The sequence below is a fragment of the Colobus angolensis genome, unplaced genomic scaffold (genome assembly GCF_000951035.1).
Source record: "Colobus angolensis palliatus isolate OR3802 unplaced genomic scaffold, Cang.pa_1.0 Scaffold4, whole genome shotgun sequence".
In the NCBI taxonomy this organism is placed as follows: Eukaryota; Metazoa; Chordata; class Mammalia; order Primates; family Cercopithecidae; genus Colobus; species Colobus angolensis.
Genome location: NW_012117376.1, coordinates 6,423,970 through 6,447,863, shown reverse-complemented (window position 1 = coordinate 6,447,863; position 23,894 = coordinate 6,423,970). Strand labels below are relative to the sequence as shown.

Below are 23,894 nucleotides of genomic sequence, written 5' to 3'. Positions count from 1 at the left end.
AGTCCAAAATCCAGATGGGGCAGTCAAATTTTAAAGCTCCAAAATGATCTCCTTTGACTCCATGTCTTGCATCCAGGTCATGCTAATGCAAGAGGTAGGTTCCCATAGTCTTGGGCAGCTCCAGCCTGTGGCTTTGCAGGGTATAGCCCCACTCTTGGCTGCTTTCATGGGCTGGCATTGAGTGCTGCTTTTCCAGGCACACACTGCAAGCTGTAGGTGGATCTACCATTCTGGGGTCTGGAAGATGGTGGCCCTCTTCTCACAGCTCCACTAGGCGGTGCCCCAGCAGGGACTCTGTGTGGGTGCTCTGATCCCACATTTCCCTTCTGCACTGCCCTTGCACTGCCCTAGCAGAGGTCCTCTATGAGGGCCCCTCCACTACAGCAAACTTTTGCCTGGGCATCCAGGCATTTGGATACATCTGAATTCTAGGTGGAGGATGCCAAAGCTCAATTCTTGACTTCTGAGCAACCGCAGACTCAACACCACATGGAAGCTGCCAAGACTTGGGGCTTCCACCCTCTGAAGCCACAGCATGAGCTCTATGTTGGCCCCTTTCAGCCATGGCTGGAGCGTCTGGGACACAGGGCACCAAGTCCTAGGCTGCACACAGCATGGGGATCCTGGGTCTGGCCCACAAAACCACTTATTCCTCCTGGGCCTCTGGGGGTGTGATAGGAGGGGCTGCTTTTGAAGGTCTCTGACATGGCCTAGAGACATTTTTCCATTGTCTTGGGGATTAACATTTGGCTCCTTGTTACTTATGCAAATTTTTGCAGCCTGTTTGAATTTCTCCTCAAAAAATGGGTTTTTCATTTCCACTGCATCATCAGGCTGCAAATTTTCTGAACTTTTATACTCTGTTTCTCTTTTAAAATGGAACATTTTTAACAGCACCCAAGTCACCTCTTGAATGCTTTGCTGCTTAGAAATTTCTTCTGACAGATACCCTAAATCATCTCTCTCAAGTTCAAAGTTCCACAAATCTCTAGGGCAGGGGCAAAATGTCACCAGTCTCTTTGCTAAAACGTAACAAGAGTCACCCCTGCTCCAGTTTCCAACAAGTTCCTCCTCTCCATCCAAAACCATCTCAGCCTGGACCTTATTGTTCATATCACTATCAGCATTTTTGTCAAGGCCGTTCAACAAACCTCTATGAGGTTCCAAAGTTTCAAACTTTCACAGATTTTCTTGTCTTCTGAGCCCTCCAAACTATTTCAACCTCTTCCTGTTACCCAGTTCCAAAGTCACTTCCACATTTTCGGGTATCTTTTCAGCAACACCTCACTCTACTGGTACCAATTTACTGTATTAGTCCATTTTCATGCTGCTGATAAAGACATACCCGAGACTGGGAAGAAAAAGAGGTTTAATTGGACTTACAGTTCCACATGGCTGGGGAGGCCTCAGAATCATGTTGGCAGGCGAAAGGCACTTCTTACATGGTGGCAACAAGAGAAAAATGAGGAAGATGCAAAAGCGGAAAACTCGAATAAAACCATCAGATCTCGTGAGACTTATTCACTACCACGAGAATAATATAGGGGAAACCACCCCCATGATTCAAATTACCTCCCACCAGATCCCTCCCACAACATGTGGGAATTATGGGAGTATAATTCAAGATGAAATTTGGGTGGAGACACAGAGCCAAACCATATCAAGGAGGCTTCCTGAAACCTCTTCCTTCCCTTCCTTTGCTCCCTTTGCTCCCCTTCCTTCCCTTCCTTTGCTCCCCTCCCCCAACCCCACCTCCTGATGGTCTCTTAACTCTGAGAGTGTCTTACAGACAGCTTGAAACAGACTTCCTTTTCTCTTCCATGTCCATCTCTGCCTTTGGGTGCACTAGCACTTTCCTTCTTTGCCCCACTCTGTCTTTCTGCTCTGCAAGATAGGGCCGAATAGTTGGGTATGCACAGAATTCCTTATGCCAAACAGCAGACTCCATCAGACATGGGCTGGGGTCCAAATCTCCAAAGGTTTAGGCAGTGAAACAGTCCAGAAGCATACATTCTAAACCATCCCCAAAACTGCCCCTTCTCTCCCTCAGGCCTATGTCTACAAGGGCACCACCAGCCCTAAGCAGGACCGGCTGCATAGTGCACACAGCACTGACTTTGGAACCAGCAGAGCTGGGTTTTAGTTCTTCTCTGGTGCTTACTAGCTGCTTGAGCTTGAGACAATGACTTGACCTCTTTAACCTCAGTTTTCTTATCTGTGCAATGTGGGGGAATGGAAATGTTGTAAGCAAGATAATTCATGGAAAGCCTTTAGCACTGTACCCAGAACACAGTAAGTGCTCAAAAAAAGTGTAAATTCCTATTATCATTATTGCCATTTATATGCACAACCTCTAAAGCACGAGTTGTTACCCTGGGGCTCAAAGATGAGTTTCAAGTCCACCCATAGAAATTAAATGCAAAATTTTAGTTCAATGTGTGTATATTATGGGAGAGAGTCCCTGGATGTCATCAGAAGTTCAGAGGATCCATATCTCCACCCTGCTCAAGTTAGGAACTTGAGACAATATTACAGAATGGTCAAGATGTAATGGTCAACTCTCTAGTCTGATCACCTGGATCAGCCAGCTGTGTGACCTTGGGAAGTCACTTCATCCCTCCTCTTCCTTCAGTTTCTATCCATAATACGGGGCTAATGATAATACACTCCCCATAGGACTGCTGAGAACACTCAATGAGACGTTGCATTTCAAGCTGAGAAGAGTGCTGGGCACAAGGATGTGTTATATGTACGAGTGTTTTTTATGCAGACACATACACACAGCACACTTAATATATACACTGCATATACAAATACTGTATAAGTGCTCATTTTTATGATCAGGAAGCGCCATTCCAAAGCCTGCAGTTGATTTATTCCACCCTACTCCTTGCTCATTCCCTCCTGCATCCCCCCCTCCACCTTGGAATTTCCTCTCCCTCAGCATTCCCTGATCCTTGGCATCTTGAAACACCAACAAAGTCAGCAGAAACAATGGGCAGAGAAAGGAAGAGGGGAAAGAATCAACGTTTGGGGCTCAGAAACCAGCCTAGTAGATAGAGGATGCCATGAAGCTCGAGGTGCAAGTCTTGGGAGCTGCTAAGGCCCTGGGAGCTGGCTCTGACATGGAGTTAGAAGTCAGGGTCTGAGTCCAGTTGTGGAGAGAAGTGGGCTCAAGAGAGGCAGGTGGAGTCTGGCCCTAACCTAGGGAGGCAAGGGTCTGGCGGGCTTGGGAGCAGCAGGGTATGGACCAGCCAGGGGCTTGGGTACACTGCAGCACAGTAGGCATCTGCGTGTCCTGGTCCTAAAACGCTCAGCCCTGTGCCACCCACTGGGAAGGATGGGGCTTCTCCACAGTCAGGATGGGCTTGGGGTCTGCAGGACAGACAGCACTATCTACAGCTGAGCAGGGATGGGGAGAGCAATACTCAATCATCAAATTAGAAACATCACAAATTTTATTCCTGGAAATGATAGTGCAGCAATTCTGCTTGGAAGGGGACAGGATTGATGGTATTGGCAGGCCTGTCATGCCCTCACAGACTCATGGAGAAAGTTGTGGTGGCTCCCTCAGCCTGCAGGGAAGGCACAGGCAAGGATGAATGCCCGCACGAGGGCTGTAACAGGCAGGCAGAGAGGCTGGCATTGAGGGACGGACTCCAGATACAAGCTCCCTCATACATGAGTTATCCCAATGACTCACAGCCCTGGGTAGTGATTAGAGGGAAAGCTATTGAGAAATATATATTTACTCCAATTCTACACTTGAGAATGAAACACACATCATTAGCCATAAAAGTAGGATTAAGACAACAGAGCATTATTTGCAAGTGATAAACAGACATGGGCACAGATTTAAACATGAACAAAAGATGTAAATCTGAGCAGTGAATGCTTAGTTATATTGCTTCTGAAGATAGTTCTTATTTGCTGCCTGGATTAGGTGGTGGGTACGTTCTTACATGGTTACTCTCCATTCAACAAACTCTACAAAGGATAGGCCAATGACTTGTACATAAAAAACCAATATTCTGCCATTCTAGGGAGCCAGGGGCCTCAGGGGCTGCCAGGAAGAGCCTCAGGGATGATTCTGAGTAGTCCATGAGCCAGTAGCACCAGCATCACCTGTGAGCTCCTTGGAAATGCGTCTCAGACGGAATCTGATTGTGCACATTCACAAATTCCCAGCTGATTTGCATGCATGTGAAAGTTTGAGAAGCACCTTTCCAGAGCAGTTTGTCAACCTTTTAAAATCAGGAGCCCCTTATGAAGATTCACATAAAATGATTGCCTCCTTCTTCAGTGTGGTTTAAAATTCAAAATAAAATGAATAAAAACAAGTCAAAGCAAAGGTCATTCTGAAGATGCTTTTTCAAACTGCACATATACCTCCGTTCTGGCTCCCACTTACAATATATGATGCAAAAACCACTCTCCATGACTCCAGGAAGTCAGGATTGGGGAGGCATGTCCCCAGGTAAAGAATGACTGACAGAGAGCTATAGCCCCATTGTGCAGATGGCATGTCTGTAGCCCAGAGAGGGGCTGCCCAAGAAGCCCCAATTTCTGCTTCGGTGCTTCCCGAGGCAGGGAGCCTCAGTTCTAGGCAGATACGAGTGTTAGAAATGACTTTAAGTTTGCTCCTCTGGAATGTACATTTCACAGCCTGACTGCCACTATCTGATGTCAGCTTTTGACAATAGTCCTCATTTCCCCTAAGAGTCTCCTTCCTTCAAGTGAACAGCCTGAAGTCCTTCAAGATCCATCTTGCAACATAAAGTCCTTCCTCATCCTGGTCATTCTCCTGTGGTCCCACTTGAGTTTGTCAATGTCCCTCTTTGGGTATGGGTAGCAAGGCATATACTTAAACTTTTCTCTTTTCTTTTACATTTAACCTTACATTAACCAAAACATGCATTCTTATTGTAAAAATAACATAACTATGTTACAAAATCTTTTCAATACAAAAGATTAAAAAATCATTCACAATTAAGCCATCCTCATACCCATATTATTATTAGCATGTTGCTATATTTCCTTCTAGTCTTATTCACCTGCGTATACATTCTTACATGGTAATGTACATAATAAACAGATAATTCTGTAGCCTGTTTTGTTATTTTTTAACTTAAACATTTTTTATGCTGTAGCAGTCTTGACAGTCATTAGCTTCCCACTCCAGCGTGTAACTGAGAACTGAACTCAGTCCCCCAAGATGTTGAAAATGGTTTGACTGTGTCCCCACCCAAATCGCATCTTGAATTCCCACTTGTTGTGGGAGGAACCCAGTGGGAGGTAATTGAATCATGGGGGCAGGTCTTTCCCCTGCTGTTCTCATAATAGTGAATGAGTCCTGTGAGATCTGATAGTATTTAAAAGGGGAGTTCCCTTGCACAAGCTCGCTCTTTGCCTGCTGCCATCCATGTAAGATGTGACTTGCTCCTTCTTGCCATCTGCCATGATTGTGAGGCCTCCTCAGCCACGTGGAACTGTAAGTCCATTAAACCTCTTTCTTTTGTAAATTGCCCAGTCTTGGGTATGTCTTTATTAGCAGCATGAAAATGAACTAATACAGATGGTTTGACCGGTTCAGAGGAAAAAGAGAAGAGTTTCTCCACCAATGCTTTCATATGGCAGGCTGCATGGCATTGTTCATCTTGCACCCCCTAGGGTCTCATAAATGTGGCAGCTCTTTGGAGCCCCTTCTTTTATTCTGCACTGATGTCTTCTACTTTTAAGGAGGCCTAAATATACAGGGCATTCAACCATTTATTCATTCATTGGGCAAGAATTTGCTGAGACCCACCATGTACAAAGCAGTATGCTGGGGTCTCTCTGCAGTGGTGAACAAGACAGCTCTGGTCCCATGAGTTCACGGAACTTTTACAGTGGTGACCTCAGCAAAGCAACAGAGCACAGGAAGGGGAAGAGACAGAAATCCAGTAAGAACCCATCACAGGCTAACCATGGGTGCTTGACTTGCATACATCAGCTCACAGAATCCTCACAACTCTTTTGCATTGCAGATGAGGAAAAAGCAGTTCAAGGATACTTGTCCAAAGTCAAAGAGGTAGTAAATGGTGAAGGCAGAAATTCAACCTCAGGAGTGCCTGACTTTAAAGCTCTTTCTGAATTCCCTAAATTTACATGGAGATTATAAGATGCTCTTTCTCTCCTGACCCTCCAGTAAGCTCTAGAAATTTTAGAAGGCCATTATGAGACACTCCCAACAATGTGCTTCAATTATTTCATAAAAGAAAGACAAAAATAACAGAATACTGCCTGGTCTCAGAGGTGTGATTATATTTGGAGAAAGGAGGGGAAAAGGGGACCTTTTCTGCAGAAGCACATCCACCAGGAGCATGATTTAGACAAAAGTGTAATTTAGATACCTTATTTTTCATTTGACCAGCCAACAAACATTTGTGCAATTTAAATCTTTTCAGAATCACTCTGACAAACAAGTATCCATAAGTTGACTCAGTCTGCTTCTTATCACTATCCGACTTTGAAAACTCCACCTCCCCCTTCATAATTACTCCAGGCAATCAGCACCAACTGATCAATCAAACAAAGAAAATTGCAGGTTTGAAGCTTTAATTAAATCTATCCGGCACTATCTAATTAAAGAAAATCTTTACTCTTCTACATACTCCAAAATAGAAGAAGCTCACTCCTTCGGGGTTCTACAAATAATTTGCCACGTTGAGGCCTTCACCGAGCTTACACTGGAGGAACAGTGCAGTGGAGAAAAGACAGCCATTCCCTCTTCCTTTCCTTCTTGCCTAAGTGCAGGCAAATTCCAAACATCAAGGGAGACAGGGCTGTAGAATCATGTCTCTGGCAGATTTCCTCTCATCCATATCTGTTGCTGAGATAGGATGTTTCCCCCTTCTTTATCCTCAACTCTTATCCATCCATCACTGTCCTTTAGGACACATGGGTCCTTATTCTGGCTGACTGTTGCCCAGGACCTTTCTCCTGCCCTCCACAGGCCCATGTGGCTAGAGGGCACTGGCTCAGAGCAGGGAGAAAATGCTAAGAACTCAGCCACACCTTGTTAGCATAGGGCTTATGAGCCATTCTGAAGCTCAGCTTTCTCCTCTGCAAAATGGGATTAATATGACACTTCAATTGGATTGTTGAGAGAAGTCAATAGCATAATGCATCTGAGAAGCCACAACAATCAAACGGAATTGAGAGGAGCAACACTGGGCACTTACAAGGGTGGAGCTTTGCGGTAGTGGATACAAATCTGCCTCTGTCTGCAAGAACTCTTTGTGTCTGCATTCCCCGACCCTTGCAGACCAAGGCAGGTTTGAAAATATCCACTACTGCAAGGCTTCTTCCAGAACTAGAAAGCTTCTTTATTGTCCAGATTTCTTTATCTCTGGACTGTGAAGAATTCCTCTTATAACTGAAATCTAGCTAAACTATGAGAGCTGAGATCCGTCCCTGTTCCTCTTTGCTTTGTAGGGTTCATGTAAGTTTAAGATTTGCCTTGTCTTTGATATGTAGCTGTGGAACTTTGGAGAAGGGAGAAGTTGTATGCGGCTCTACCAGCTGACCAGGGCATCACAAAAGCCCCCACATCTCTAGTTAAGAGCTCTTTGGGATAAAATAATCAAATTGGGAAGGTGGAGTCAATTGTTCAGGCTTCCTTCCTTATGAGGCTTGATAAGGCAGCCACTGCTTATGGAGGGACAAAGGTGGCAGTGATGATGGGAGAGACTGAACTGGCACAGCGAAAGACTGCCAGGTGCAGATGAGCTAGCCACTATAAAATTCATGAAAACATTTTCTCCTCCAGGCAGACTGAAGACACTGCATTGCCAGTCCGCAAGATGGTAGGGGCATCACGTGGTCAGAAACTGCTTCCATGAATTCAACAGCCAGGCTAGTAGCCTATACTGTCTACAGTCTTTACCATGTCACCTAGGCAACCCCAGTCAGCTGTAGCTCCTGGAGCAACGGGTGCAGTAATACGTGAGGTCTAAGTTTACATGAAAGTTTATTTCTCACTTATGTAAAATTCAATCAATCAGCAGCAGATGGGGGGTGGGGGGCGGTTCTGCTCCATGCAGTCATTCAGGCATCTAGGCGTCTCTATCTCCTCTCTCCAGGGAAAGATTGAAAGAGAGGATTGCAGAGGAGGCTTTCTGCCCAGACCTGGAAGGGGCACACATCATTTTCATCTACCTTCCACTAAGTCATATGGCTCCATCTAGATGCAAGGAGGTTTGGGAAAATATTGTCCCTAGCTAGGCAGCTGCTTCCCACTAACACCTACACTGTGGAAAAGGAGCAAGATTGATGGGGGCCATTAGCCTTCTCTGCCACACTGCTTAACGTGCCATTGGAAAATAAACTGTTTGCCAAAGACAAATGCTGGAATTGTTGAAACAGCCAAGAGCAATACCTACGTAGAGTAGAAAGAATCCCAGAAGGTCAGGGATAGTTTATAGTCCTTCTACATGCATCTCCAGCATCACTCAATCACACAGTTTCAGAGCTGCAGGAAGCTTTGGAGTTCCTCTAGATTTAAATCCTCATATTGTAAGTCAGGAAAATGCAACTGGCCCTGAGAAGGAATAGGACTTCATGAAGATCACAAGCAAACCAGTGGCCAAGCTGGGACAGAACCCAGGTCTCCACGCCCCTGGCCTGGCTCTTGGCACCACATCTTGTGACAGAGTAGATCCACTTAAGGGTACAATAATTTGACTCTTTTGTCCCTGAAAAGTTGAGAATTGATTTAGTTTTAGATTTACTTTAACTCCAAGAGAATAAGGTACTCAATATTTGGGAGGTGTTTATTTGGGTACCATGTCTGCTGAAAAAGAAACAGAGGGAAGACTAGAATGACAAGTCCAAACCTGCCTCCACCCTGCAGACAATATCCCCATGTTACTAGGGTCCCTTGAAGAGCAAATTCTGTGGCCCCAAAAGTTCAGGGAATAAGAGTTGAGGATAAAGAAGGGGGAAACATCCTATCTCAGCAACAGTGCTGTCAGCAGCCACTTGGAAGAGAGGGGCCAATGAGGGTCTAGAGGTGGGCACCTCTGCTCTAGTGGAATGTTGCATCTTTGGCCAATATCTCATGATGCTGCAAGCAGGACCAATTGTGAGAAGTGATGCAGGCAGCACAGCCTTTTGGACTGAGCCTCCGGCTCCAGGGGGTGTTAAGTTTTGGCTGCTATTAAACAGCAGACTTGGTGAATGAGCAAGGTGAGGCTTTGTCACAAATATTGATTTTGACCTTGAACCACAGGGTCCTACTGTGAGTGGAGAGATTGCTCAGGACCCCGACACTGCTGCCCACCTGGCTTTGTGTATCACCTGCTGCCAACCCCTCCCCCGCCACGTCTGCCCAGACCCTCCCTTTGGCATTAGGGATGGAGCACATGGCTGCCCCATGGGGTCACTGCAATTGGTTTCCAGAGCCTCATCCCTGGCAGACCCCACTCCTCCCCTTCCATAACCCCCTTCAGTGCTGGTCAGGTGGTGCTGACTTGTGTGAACTTGGGTGTTAAGCAGATATCAGGGTCCCAGGTATCCAGCCTTCCGCTCCAAAGCCTACCTGGTAAAGGATTGTGAAGGAAGCAGACTGCAGTAACCCCACAAAACAGGCCACTTCCCTGTCCCAAGAAGCCCTCCTAGCAATAACCAGCGGGTTTTGTCTTCTGCAGCCCACTTCCTCTGCCTCCTTATTAACCATAGCTAACTTTCCTAATTAACTACACAGCTCCTACCAACAAGTTTGCCTCCGGATGGCAAATTTGCCAGCATTTAGGGTGAATCAAACATATTTACTTTTCAGATGTTAGGGGTTTGATAAAATCCATAATGCCTTTGGCCTCAAACCCTCTTCCTATTAATTATTAAACCCTTGTGTGTTTCAAGGGTAATTGAATCCATGTTTCTAATTAGTTTACACTTAATTCATCAGAACAATTTTTAAAGGTCTGATGGATGTCCCAATAAGCCTCATGGGCAGTTTAATGAATCTTTATTTAAAAAGAAATTGGACACACATCAAACTGTTAACAGCGGTTACCTCTAGGGAGCAAGGCTGGGACAAGGGCCTGGGAAAGGAGGCAGGTGCATTTTTCTCACTCTATATACTGCTGACCTTCTTAAAGCAGAAAATACCTATTACATTTTCTATTTTAGAGAAACTGCTTAAAAAGGAAAAAGGAATGGATTTTTAAAAAGGAAATTGAATGAATGAATGCAAATAAATCCCAAGCAGTGAAAAGGCATTTTGGTGTAGTGGGGAAAAGCCTTGTTTCTGGCTCTAGGGGATCCCTTGCCCACCCCTCTTTAGCTACTGTGTTAGTCCATTCTTGCATTGCTGTAAAGAAATACCTGAGACTGGGAAATTTATAAAGAAAAGTGGTTTAATTGGCTCACAGTCCCACTGGCTATAGAGGAAGCACGATGCTGGCATTTGCCCGGCTCCTGGGGAGGCCTTAGGAAACTTACAACCATGGCATAAGGCAAAGGGGGAACAAGCACATCACATGGCAAAAGCAGGAGCAAGAGAGATAGGGGAGGTGCCCCACACTTAAATGACCAGATCTCGTGAGGACTCATTCACTGTCGTGAGGACAGGACCAAGAGGATGGTGATAACCATTCATGAGAAATCCACCCCTATGATCGAATTACTTCCCACCAGGCCCCACCTCCAACATTGGAGATTACAATCCAGCATGAGATTTGGGCAAGGATACAGATCCAAACTATATCAGCTATTTGACAGCTTAGAGGCCTTACATGCTTGCTTAACTTCTGCAAAGGGAATTAATACCACCCACCTCCTAAGGGTGTTGTTGAATTATTAGAAAACATGTACAATGTCTATTTAAAACCTTTCAGTATGAACCATCTTTTTTAGATATGTATTGAGTTCCTCAGCAGGGCATACAGGGTCCCTGGTGGAGCTGGCCTGGGCCACTGCTCCACCTTCCCACTATAATCCAGCCAAAGTGAACCTACCCATTGTCATTCTGCACCTCACCTTTCTCTTACTTTTGCCTAGACCTATGCACATACTATTTTTGGCTCAAAACACTCCCATCCCTCCTTCCACTCTCTATTAGGGATCTCTTCCTTCAGAGAGCATTGATTCACTCACTCCATAAGTATTCGTTTAGCACCTACTATATGCCAGGCTCTCTGTTAGGCCCTGGAGAGCTACAATGAAAAGTAAAGAGCTACAATGAAAAGTAAAGAGTAAAGAGAAACAGTTGTTGTCATCAAGGAGCTTACAGCCTTGTGCGGTAGATGGGCATAAATGAAGTAGACACACACACACACACACGTAAAACCACAAAGGGTGAATGCACGGTAATCTGAGCAGGTATCACAGGAGGGATTTGACCAGGTTGTTGAGGAAAGGGTGTCCCTGGGCAAGGGAGGGACAACTGAATTATCTGAGGAATAAGTAAGGGATAACTAAGCAAAGGGGCAGATGGAGGGGGTTCATCCCAGACCTCCAGATGAGCATCCACAAAGATCTCCCCCAAGGCTAGATCAGGTTCCCCAGTCATAGCACTTATAGCCTGATTATTTAACTGTCTCCCTAAAGATATCTTGAGTTCCTTGAAGGCAGAAGCTGTCTTGTTAACTGTCGTATCTCCGACACCTGGCATTCCTGGTAGGCATTCAATAAATATAGAATAAATTTCCATGACAGCATGAACACATGTGTCCAGCATGGTGGCTGGAACATAGTAGCTGTTCGGTGTCCTCGTTCCTTTGTTCTCCTTTCCAGTGTCCTCACTCTGTTTCAATCTTAAACAAAGACTTTTCCCTCATCCTCATAGGTCCTCCCAGCCTCCTCCTGCCCACAAGAGCACATTCCCAGAGGGGTTCTGGGGAGCGGACCCTTCAAGGGCATCCCTATTGATGTGCAAGGCACACCTTTTAAGGAATCCAACAAACAGGTGCTTTGGGGGCCTCTGCTGTGATACATATTCATAAGAAGACAGTAAATCTGGCAAATTTGTGGATTTTTACAACTTCCAAACAGGTGTCTAACGCCAGTTGAGTGAAATCTGCAACTAGCTCCAAATGACTAAAACTACATTGTACCTTAGGCTGATGACAGCATGTGTATTGCCAGTAATTGAGGGAACGAGATGTAGTGTTTCCCATAACTTGAGCCCAAATGTCTAAATTAAGAGATGCTTAGCTGTGCTTAACTGGTGCAGTCATCACCAGTACCCTATAAACCCTTCAATATACGGGATGCAGTTTATTAGCAGTGTCTTCATAGATTATGTTTGCTCATGTCCCATTAGAAAACTTCATTCCACATTAAACTGCAATGCAATAGGATGTTTGCCAGCATGGAGAGGCCATCTAATTGTGCAAAAGCAGAGACGTGGGGATTGTTTCAGTACTTCATCCAGACAGGGCTGACACTGCATTATCTGGAAGGTTCTTTGTTCTTTCCTTGCTAATTTCCAAACTCCTACAGGCTCCAGGCCTTCAGGACCAGCTCCTACTCCCGTTCCCCACCCTGATCCATTAGGAGAAGAGTCTGATCAGCTTCTATTGTAAATTTAATTTGAAGCAGCCAGACGCTGCCTTCTGGCACCCGGGGATGTGGCTGCTTGTGAATAGCTCCAGATGAAATGTGAGATGCTTTCAAGGAGATGGCTATGAACTCCTGGTAGAGAAAGGGAGTCACTGGGAGATGAATAGCATCTGCATATAGAACAAGCTGTGCGCAGTGTGTCTATTGGCACCTTTTCATCAATGATGCCAGGTGCAGCCGCCAGTACATAGCATCAGTGAGAAGTTCCCATTTTGCTGAGGAGGAAACTGAGGCTTGAATGGGTTGACTCACTTGCCCAAGTTCACAGACATAGAAAGAGGATGAAAACCCAGGTATGTCTTACGCTAAAGGTGTGACCCTCTCAGATCAATCCACCTCGGGGTTTTTCAACCTCAGCTTTACTGGCATTTGGGGTCAGATAATTCTTTACTGTAGACAGCTGTGCTGTGCATTGTGGGATGATGTTTAGCAGAATCCCTGGCCTCAACCTAGTAGATGTCATCAGCACCTCCCCACTTGCAGTTGGGACAACCACAAATTTCTCCAGATGTGGCCAAATGTCCCCTGGGGGACAAAAGTGCCTTCAGTTGAGAACCACTGCTCTACCTCATGACTCACAAATGTATTATTTTGTCTTTTTGCTAAATTGTACTTTCTAATTTTTCCTACAAATGCACAAGTATTCCTTTTGTTTCTATCTCATCATAATTAAAGCAGTTTACATACTGTTTTAATTTAATCTTGATCAACCAACCTATAAGGCAGATCTTGATATACTCCCTTTATCAATTAGGACACTGTGGTTAAGAGTGAAAGTGACTTGCCAATGCTATGCAGCTAGGAAGGAGCTAGAGATCAAACTCATGTCGTCTACTGGCAAGACTGGTGTATATTGCACTGTGTGGCTCTGTTACAGCAAAGCAAAAAATAAAAAATAAAAAAGAAGGCTTGACTCCCAGCCTTAAGGAGCTTAGAATCTAATAGGAGGAAAGCTCATTGATCACAACACAATCCAGGAGGAGGCAGCTGGAGAAAGGTGAGATTAAAGCGGGCTGGGATTGGGGTTAGGTGGGTAACGTTTCAGCCTTTTGTTGGAATGCATCCATAAAGAAAGAAGACCAGAGTGTTGGAGAGAAGAGGAGAAAAGAGAGATGCCTTAAAAATGCAATGAGGACTGTAATCCCAGCACTTTGGGAGGCTGAGATGGGCAGATCACGAGGTCAGGAGATTGAGACCATCCTGGCTAACACGGTGAAACCCCATCTCTACTAAAAACACAAAAAACTAGCCCAGCGAGGTGGCGGGCGCCTGTAGTCCCAGCTACTCGGGAGGCTGAGGCAGGAGAATGGCATGAACCCAGGAGGCGGAGCTTGCAGTGAGCTGAGATCTGGCCACTGCACTCCAGCCTGGGTGACAGAGCGAAACTCCGTCTCAAAAAAAAAAAAATTGCAATGAGGAGACTCCAAAAGGGAGGAGTCTGGGAGGGAGTGAGGGTTGAAAAACTGCCTATTGTATACAGTGCTCACTAGCTGGGTGATGGGTACAAACTAGAAGCCCAAACCCCTCCATGATGCAATGTATCCACGTAAAGAACCAGCACATGTAACCTTCTAATCTAAAAAAAAAAATTTTTTTTAATGTAGTGAAAGCAGTAATTGCAAAACTTGTACTTAGGAAATTTTTTTATTTTTATTTTTCTGAGATTAGGTTTTACTGTGTTGCCCATGCTAGTCTTGAATTCCTGGGCTTAAACAATTCTCTTGCCTCAGCCTCCCAAGTAGTAGCTGGGACTACAGGTGGATGCCACTGTGCCCAGCTCATTAAGTTTCAGACAATAAACATGGAAATCCCCCAGGTAATGCAAGCAGAGAAATATCTGCTGCAGGCCTCTTGGTGGTCTAGCCCCACTGTCTGTGTGGGAAGGGAGAGGAGAGGAGGTTATTATGGGATCAGTAATGCTATGATACATACACATTGCAAACATACACATGATACATACATGCACAGTTAATGACTGTTCCTGAGCTCAGTGCCTCCTTCATTGTCTTTCTACCACACCTGATATTCCAAGTCTAAAAAGTCTGATGAATTGGCCATAGATGAATTTTCATCACAGGCACTAGAACTCTCTGGAAAGGTCTGAGTTACTGGGTCCTAAGAACAGAAGGGCAGGAAAGGACGTAAACAAAGTTTCCGGACCACATAAGCATCTATAGCTGGTGGCTCACATACAACAACCCTGTAAGGAGGGTAAATGTCACCTCTGTTATAGATGAGGCTCAGAGAAGCCAAACCTTGCATGAGGTCACAGCATTAATAAATGTAGAGCCTAGCTAGGTATAAATCTAGGTCTGTCCCCACTGTACCCTTCTGTCTCACAGGAAAACACTGAGAGAAGAGGTGACCTACCAGCTCCATCTACCAGACAAGTGAAGAAAAAATGTCAGTGCAGCAAATATCCTGCTAGGCCCAAGAACACGTTTTACTGGAGACTGGAATTCACTGCATACTGATCTAGTTTGTTTTCTGTTTCCAAGGCAGACACTGCGGAGTCATCCTCCATTCCTTTCTTTTTCTTACTCCCACTCCACAGTCCCTATACATCCACTACTAACTCTGTGGACAACTCTTTCCCATAGCCTCATACACATCCACACCATCTTTACCCTTCATTGCTTTAGTCCAGGCTACTGCTGTCTCTTTCCTTGCCCCACGGTCGCCAGTCTGCCCTCTACCTCAGTGCATTTTCCACACTGCCACCAAATCATGCCGAAATCCTCTGCTTAAAAACTTTTATTAGAAGGGTATCCACAAAAAACCTACAGATAACATCATACTTAATGCTAAAAGATGAAATGTTCTTCCCTTAACATCAGGAATAAGTCAAGGCTAGCCACTCTGACCACTTCTATTCAATATTATACTGGAAGTTCTAGACAGTGCAATCAGGGAGAAAAGGAAATGAGAAGTATCCCAATTGGAAAGGAAGAATTAAAACTTTTATTCACAGATGTAAAAGAACTGAACTAACAACAAATTCAGCAAGGTCACAAGATACCAGATCAATTTACAAAAATCAATTGTATTTCTATATATTAACAATGGCTAGTCCAAAACCAAAATTTTTTAAAAACCCATTCTCAATAGCATCAAAAAGAATAAAATTTTTATTTTAAAAATTTCCTTGTCAAGATGAAGAGGAAAGATAACATGTTAAACTCTGCCTTGCCTGACCACCTGCATTCTCATGAAAATGATCTAAAGTATATAAAGAGATGGAATATCTACAATTAACTTTGGAAACTAATAAAAAGAGATAGAATACCTACATGCTGCAAACACAAAGAAATTTTTACAAGATAGTCAGTAAGACCTAACTAAGACAAAAGCTAGCTAGGCAGGATGTTGACAGAAAAATATAGCTTAAAACATGTTGTAAAGAAGCAACTTTAAGCACTAATAGAATAAAAACCACAGGAAAAAAAAAAAAAAAAACAAAGAAAACTTGCACTAGAAGACAGATAAAAGGAAGCAACAGTAAGGAAGCTTAAAAATAATAGAGAGCATTAAGTATAATAGAAGAGCAAACATATCAGTTGTTACCAAAAAATATGAGTGAACTAAACTTTGCTGTTAAAGGACAGTGATTCTCAGCCGCAATTTTTAAAAAATTCAACGACTATGTATATTGTGCTAAGAGCTATTCCTAAAACAGGAATATAGACATATTAAAAATAGAGAAATTGGCAAAGATGGGCCCATTCAATGCATATCTGAAAGAAAAAAAGGGTGTAATATTGGTACAAAGTAGAATGTAAAGCAAACAAGAAAAAAAGAAAAAACCAGTAGAGATAGGGAATAACTACAATTTTTATATTGAAAATATATATATAATTCACTCTGAAGAGCTAACGTTTGAAAATATGAATATGCTGAAGAATACAGAATCACAGTATATAAAATAAAAACTTAGGAATAAAAAGAGAAATTGATATAAACTACAGTAAGAATGTGAGAGCAATATATTGCCTATCTTGGCAAATATCAATTAGGCAATAGATATGAAATTAGAAAAACTGAATGATATTAATAACTTAATTTTTTCACCCTTCATACACAGAATATCTTTCTTCATAGAATACTGACAAAAATTATCTTATACGGAGGGAAACAAGTCAACAAATTCTCCAAAGTAGAAATCATAATCTAATCATAATGAAATAAAGCTAGATAATAATTTCTAAAGTATAAACAAATATTACTTGAAAATGTAAGGGGAAAACCCTAGAGCCAAAGAAAGAACAAAACTGCAATTAGAAACTCTTTCTAAACTAACAACTAGCCATAAAAATTTATGGAATATGGTCAAAGCTGTACTTAGGGGAAAATGCCTCTTAATGTTTTTATTATCAAACAAGAAATAATAAAACCAATTTAATTTACAAAATTGGCAAAAGAGCAATTTTAGCTTAAGGAAAGTGAGAGAAAAGAATGGATAAAGATAAAAGCAGAAATCAATAATTTAGATAAAAGAGAATAAAATGGATCGCCCTAGCACTGGAACTTTAAAAAGACCAATAAAATAGGCAAACTTCTGGCAAGACTGAGTGGAAAAAAAGAAAGAAAGAAAGAAAAGCGCAGGGGCAGATGTGAGAAAGGGATGTTGTGACCCAGACACCATGGAGAAAGAAAGGTTGAGTGGGAAAACTATGTACAACCCTAGGATAATAGACTTGACACTCTCAATAAAATAGGTGATTTTATTGGTGATTCCCTGGACTAACACACAGACAAAAACTGATTCTTGAATAAAAGAAATCTGAGTAGACTAAAAACCATGCAAGAACATTAAAAAAAAAATTCACAAAGACCCAATGGTCCCCACCAAGCATGCTTGCTGCTGCCTCTCCACACCCCCAGAGCAGCACCATTCCAGTATTAAGGACAGCATCTTCCAATGTTACTTGAACTGTCCTCTAAGGTCATTTCCCCTCCTATCGTCCTCCGGGGTGTAAGCTCCTCTGGTTCCAGGTCAATAAAAGGCAGTGGTCTCCTTCTAGCCCTTCCCCTTTGCTAAGCCCGTGTGACCTTGTGAAATGAATTAGAACAAGCAGATCATAAAGATGACAGAGATCAGGAGCACAAACAGGGACAACCTAATGAAGGTTCAACCCCAGAGCTTCATGCTCCTGGCTGGTTGGCCAGGAATACCATGCCGTGGCTGGGGACACATCTGATTCTTCTGCATCCTAAGGACAAGAGGAAGCCTCCCTGCCAGAACCACTTCTCCAGGTCATGGAAACTCCCACCCTTCCATGCTAGAACGCCGGCCAGGCCAGTCTCCACTCTGCTGAGTCTTCCATACTTCCCCTCAGAGTCAGAAAACCCAAGTATCAGAAAACAAAGACTCCACCACATATGTGGGGACCCTGCCTTAAGAGCAGGACAAGCTTAAATAACTCTAGCAGGCAGAATTGGAGAATTTGCCTCTAGCTGTCCACACCTCAATCAGTGCCCCATTGATCTGATCTGACATTCTATCTTTCAAACATGCATACAACATCATGAGCTCAAAATCTGATGGAGAAGACTGGCTCCCTTGTGACCACATCCAGTCTTATGTTTTAGGCACCATCCAGTCCTAGTCTCCCAAATTTGTATCTCTAGCCCTGACGCCCTTGAACTCAAAACCCACATATTCAAGTGCATGTTCAATGCCTTCTCCACCTGGATATCTAATAGACACCTAAAATTTTATATGGCTAAGCTGAATCTTAACTTCCAGCTCCTCCTGTAGCTGTCCCCATCTCAGGAAACAGCTACTTCTTTCTATAATCATTAAGGCCAAGGAGACTGGAATCATCCTCATCTCCTTTCTCCCACAGCCCACATCCAATGCAACAACAAATCCTGTCTGCTCTGTGTTTGGAATACAGCACAGAGCTGACCATTTGTGATCATGTCCCCGCTTCCAGGACACCCAAGCCTCCTTCTTCTCTGCCCTGAGCAGCAGCCTCCAGCCTCACCCCTTTCACTCCATTTTCCCTACAATGGCAAAGGCCTGTCACAGCAGGTCCCTCTTCTGCTCAGAACCCTCCAAGGGTTTCCTGTGCCTCAGGATCAAGGCCAAAGTCCCTGTGTGGCCTATGAGGCCCTGCAGGATCTACCACCTTCTGCCACCTCCCAGCCTCACCTTTTCCCTTCCATAACTCCTACCCACTGGCTTGCTCTAGCCTGTAACCACTGGCCTCCTGCATACCCTCCTTTGCTTGTGAGAGGAATTCAAAGTAGCACAGCATAAAGACAACACCTGGGATGATCTAGAATGAGGATTCCAAAACTGCAGGTCTCCCTAGTCAACATGGTTGGCTTGGCCTGAGTGGACTGTGCCACAGCAAGACCATCCTCCAAAGGTTGGCCCTGTACCCTTTACATTTCCTGTGCCCTTGGCCTAGAAGCTTTCCCTAGATACCTATACGGGATACCACACCATACATGATATTCCATGATTCAGCTCTCTGCTCATAGCTCTCTCTCTGCTCGGAAAAACCATCCCTGACCACCCTATAAAAACCAGCAATCACAGTCATAAAAAAGGATGAGTTCATGTCCTTTGCAGGGACATGGATGAAGCTGGAAACTATCATTCTCAGCAAACTTACACAGGAACAGAAAACCAAACACAGCATGTTCTCACTCACAAGTGGGAGCTGAACAATGAGAACACATGGACACAGGGAGGGGAAGATCACACACCGGGGCTTGTCGGGGGGGTTGGGGTTAGGGGAGGGATATTAGGCGAAATACCTAATGTAGATGACTGGTTGATGGGTGCAGAAAACCACCATGGCACTTGTACACTTATGTAACAACTGCATGTTCTGCACATGTATCCCAGAACTTAAAGTATAACAATAATAATAATAACAATAATAAAGCCAGCACTCCTACCATCACTTTCTTACCCTGCGTGCTTTGTCTTCACAGAACCAGACATGTTATATATTTCCATGCCTCCCTCCCCATTAGCATGTAGCCACTGAATGAAGGCAGTGGCTTTGTTTTTCTCACTGCTATTCCCCAGCATCCAGGCCAGTGTCAAGACATAATAGGTACCCATGAAATATTTGTGGAATGAATGAGTGAAGAAGACTCTAGCCCTTTACCAGTGTTTCACAGAACCCTGCTGAACCTCAAGGGAAGATGATTAGCCCAGTCTTTTCTAGGAGAAACTGCAGGAGGGGTGCAGGGGGGCCCCAGATGCCCCCCACCTCGGCTGTAGGCTTCCCAGACTCACTTCTGCCCTGAGGAGAAAGAGAAGAGGGCTGAAGGCTGTGTAGTAAACGTGTGTGTGAGACCCTGCTGCAGGAGCTTGGAAGCCAAGGGCTGAGATGCATCTTAAACAAAGCTTGGAGGTTAAGCATTTGGCTGGGAACCACTCATTAGTGCATCATGTCATTAGAAGCCATTAGCACCTCCGGCTCCCCAGGGCTTGGCTGGTAAGCCATTAACCCTTTGGCTTCCTGAGGAGATGGGAAGCAACGCTGACCTGATCTGGACAAGGCTTGTGACACAGGCTGGCTGGCCTCCGGATCACCTAGAGAGTTATGACACTGGGGTCTTCACCTTTGCCCCAGAAAAGTCTGCCTTTTCTGTAGAGGGTGGAAGCCGTCCTCCCATCTCCCTCCTGTGAGCTCTTCTCCTTGAGAGGCCTCAGGGGTACAGGAAGCCATCTTACTCTCTCCATGGGGTTCTCTTCCATCACAGGGATGGGGATTAAGAGGGTGGGAACTCCCCCAAATTCCAGAGTCTACACTCACAACCAAGGCCTTGCAAATGCAAAGCAAATTCCAGAAAAGTATTGATGGTTTCAAATACTATGATGCAAGACGTATTCATTGCATCACTTCAACACCCACATCTGTTGGTTCCAACTTATATTTCTGTGTATACAAATAATACACCCCGTGCATGAAAAATCAGTTTCAATAGAAGGAGCTGAATTTGTCTAGAACCCTCTTGTGTTTTCTCTCTCGTCTTCCCAAATGTCCTACTAATCAATCCTCCCAACTGGAAACCTCTAAGCAAGAGACATGAATTGGGAAACCAGAGGGGTTGAGGGAGGGCATCATGAAAACAGTGGTCTTTGGTGATGACCATGAACTTTTCACTCAAGAAAGTTCTTCCTCCTAGTGAGCCTGGCTCAGAGCCCAGCTGTTTGCTACAGGGAAGGTAGGCAGCATGGTACCTCGTACGCAGATTCTCTGGCTGGGGTGGACCATCAAACACCGACAGGACATCAAAGTCCTCTTCCAGGGCAAAGGACTGGAACACAAGCTGGATCCTGTGCTGCTCTTCTGCGGTGATGGTCCACGTGCAGTTGGCGTAATTGGGGTAGCCATATGGGAACCCTGGGCTCTCAACTGTCCCATTGGGACCGTGCAGTTGGAACGTGCAGTTCTGGCCTGGGAAAGAGAAACAGAGCAGTTCAGAATAGCCAGAATAACTCCTAGAAGCTTCTAGAGAGTCAGGAGTAATGTAACCAATCATGAACCCACTTTTCCAAGTGCTTCCCATGAGCCAGCCCTGTGCTTGGCACTGAGGGAGGTACAAAGAGTGACTGACGTTGACTGTGGGCTTGCTGTGTGCTGTGTACTGACCAAGTGATAGATTGTGTATCATTTAATCAAGGCTTACAGCAACTCTATGCAGTAGAAAATTAAGGTTTTGAGAGTCACAACTATAAAGTCACCAATATGAGGCTGAACTCAGACTTCCCCTCTACAACACGGAATGTCAGAACAACAATTTCAAATATTCTCCACTGTCTACAACCTCCTGGCTCTCAGCTAACTCCTCTCCCTCACTCTCCATAGGAAATAAAAGCCATTCCTAAGGATTCCCTTGCCTTCCCCATTCCAAACCCTTCTAGCCTATCCCATGCTGTCTTCATTCCCACTACAGATGAGCCACCTCTTCCTCCACCTAAATGGAGGAAGGGTTTCCCTACTCCATTCCCTACTCTTCAAGAACAGTATACGATCCTTTTTCTCTCTAACTTGTGTTCAGTCATTTCCTCTCCACTAGTAGCTTCTCATTTTAAATGTGCTCAAGACTATCGTTAAGAAAACAATTCCCCACCCCACTTCTCATCTCCCTCCAGCCTTGTCTCTCTCTCTTCTTCACAGCCAAATTTATAGAAAACACAATCTGTCTATACTTTCTGTCTCCATTTCCTTACTTCCCACTCACTCTCCAACCCTGTCAATTCTGCCTTCTGGTCCCATCGATCCACCCAAACAGGTCTACTACCCATGGGCTCAGTGGCTATTTTTCCATCTTCTGGTTAATTGACTGCTCAGTACCTCTGACTGCTGTTGCTCACCCTCCTTTCCGAAACACTCCTCCGGGCCAGAGCATCTCAGACCTCACTGTGCACATGCATCACCTGGGGATCTGTCTCAAATGGAGATTCAGCTCGACACTGGGGTGGGACTGGAGAGACTGCCTTTCCATCTTGCTCCCTGGTGATGTGATGATGCCCTGTATGGGACCATATTTTGAGCAGCAGTGCCCTGAGCTTCCTCCCACAATACCATACTCCTTTCCTGATCCCGCTCTTTCTCTGCCTCCTTTCAGTCTCTGTGCCAAGGCTTCTCCTCCTCTCTCCAATTTGGGGGACTTCCCATTTATGCATTGGTTACTCACAATGTTGTGATCCAGGCCCGTCACCCCTTTGGGATGTTCTTGATGTCCCCTCACCCACTCTCTCTTCTTCTGTTGCCTCCCCCGCAACTCATTGAATGGAATCGTGCCTCCATCTCTTTATCTAAGCAAGGCTCACCTAAAAGCTTCCTCTTCTTCACAACCCCATGGCTAATCTACCACTCTATCTCTATGTCCATCTGTCCCCACCCCACGCCAAACTCATTCCTAAACTGCCATATTAACTCCTAACTGGTCAGCCACATTTGCTCTGATCCTTGCCAATCTGTTCTTCACACTGCAGGCAGAATACGGTGAGGTCATCCCAACCTCCCATCTGCCCTAAACGTTCAATGGCTCCTCCTTGCTCTTCAATAAAGAGAAAAGCATTTGAAGTATACAAGGGTCTCTACATGACCTGGCCCTTAGTGATCTCCCAGCTTCATATCCACCAGTTTTCCAGTCAAATCCTGCCTGTTTATGTCCTTTGTACCTGCCACACTCTCATACTGCAGAGCCACAGGGCCTTTGCATATGTGGTTCTCTTTGCCTACAACACTTCTAGCACACCCATCTTTCAGATCTCAGCCTAGTGTCCTTCCTTGGTCAGATCAAGCCCACTACTATACACTGTCATGACATCGTAACTTCTCCTTAGTGGCACTTATTATAAATCTCCACGCTTCCATATGATTGTTTCACAAGTATCTGTCTTCTCACAAGGCCGAATGCTTCATGAGAGCAGACACCATATGTGAATTTCCCATCTTTGAATCCATGTCCCAAGCTCAGTATCACGTATGTGCTAAGTTCTCAAAAATTCAATATATTGTTTGTATTTATTTGGTGTTTGGCTAGACACTCTCCTAAAAACTACCTATATTGACTTGTCTAATCCTCACAACAGCCCTATAAGTAGATACCATTACTATCATCTCCATTTTACAGACAAAGAACTAAGGCAGAAAGAAATTAAGGAATGGGGCCCAAGTCACTGTTACACAAAGGTGGGACTCAAACATAAGCAGTCCACTTCAAATCCATTTTCTTCACCATGATGCTGATAAATTGACTGGACACTAATTTTTTTAAAGCCAATTTTAGGGATTAACCAACAAAGGACAGTTAATCTCTAAAGGACTTTAATATTAATAAATCTCTTAACACAAAGTATCCCATTAAATGACAGAAAAAAAAAATGTTAAGGTCTTCTGAATAAATCCTAAACAGGCATTTCATAAAATTAGGCATGTAACCCTGATTAAAATAAGCATTCAAAACCAAGAAAAAGAATATTTCCTTACCATGATAAAGCTTCAATTTTAGAACAATACTCTACCTTGTACTTATAGTGAAACACCTGATTAAGATCGGGAACAAGACAGAGATGCCACCATCACCTCTGGGATTTCACGGCTTATTGGAAGAGTTGACCCATGAGACACAAGGAAAAGAAATAAGAAAAGAGGAAGAGGGGGCGGAGCAAGATGGCCGAATAGGAACAGCTCCAGTCTCCAACTCCCAGCGCGAGTGACACAGAAGACCGGTGATTTCTGCATTTTCAACTGAGGTACTGGGGTCATTTCACTAGGGAGTGCCGGACAATCGGTGCTGGTCAGCTG

At 44.4% G+C, this 23,894-nt stretch overlaps 1 protein-coding gene across 1 annotated transcript in view; it reads right to left on the bottom strand.

Moving 5' to 3' along the window:
- CSMD2 (CUB and Sushi multiple domains 2) overlaps nt 1-23,894 on the bottom strand; it is a 621,011-nt gene that overhangs the window by 562,483 nt on the left and 34,634 nt on the right. Inside the window, exon 2 of the mRNA XM_011955655.1 lies at nt 20,816-21,032. Within this exon, the coding sequence (XP_011811045.1) occupies nt 20,816-21,032 (217 nt within the window). The remainder of the gene's footprint in view (nt 1-20,815; nt 21,033-23,894) is intronic.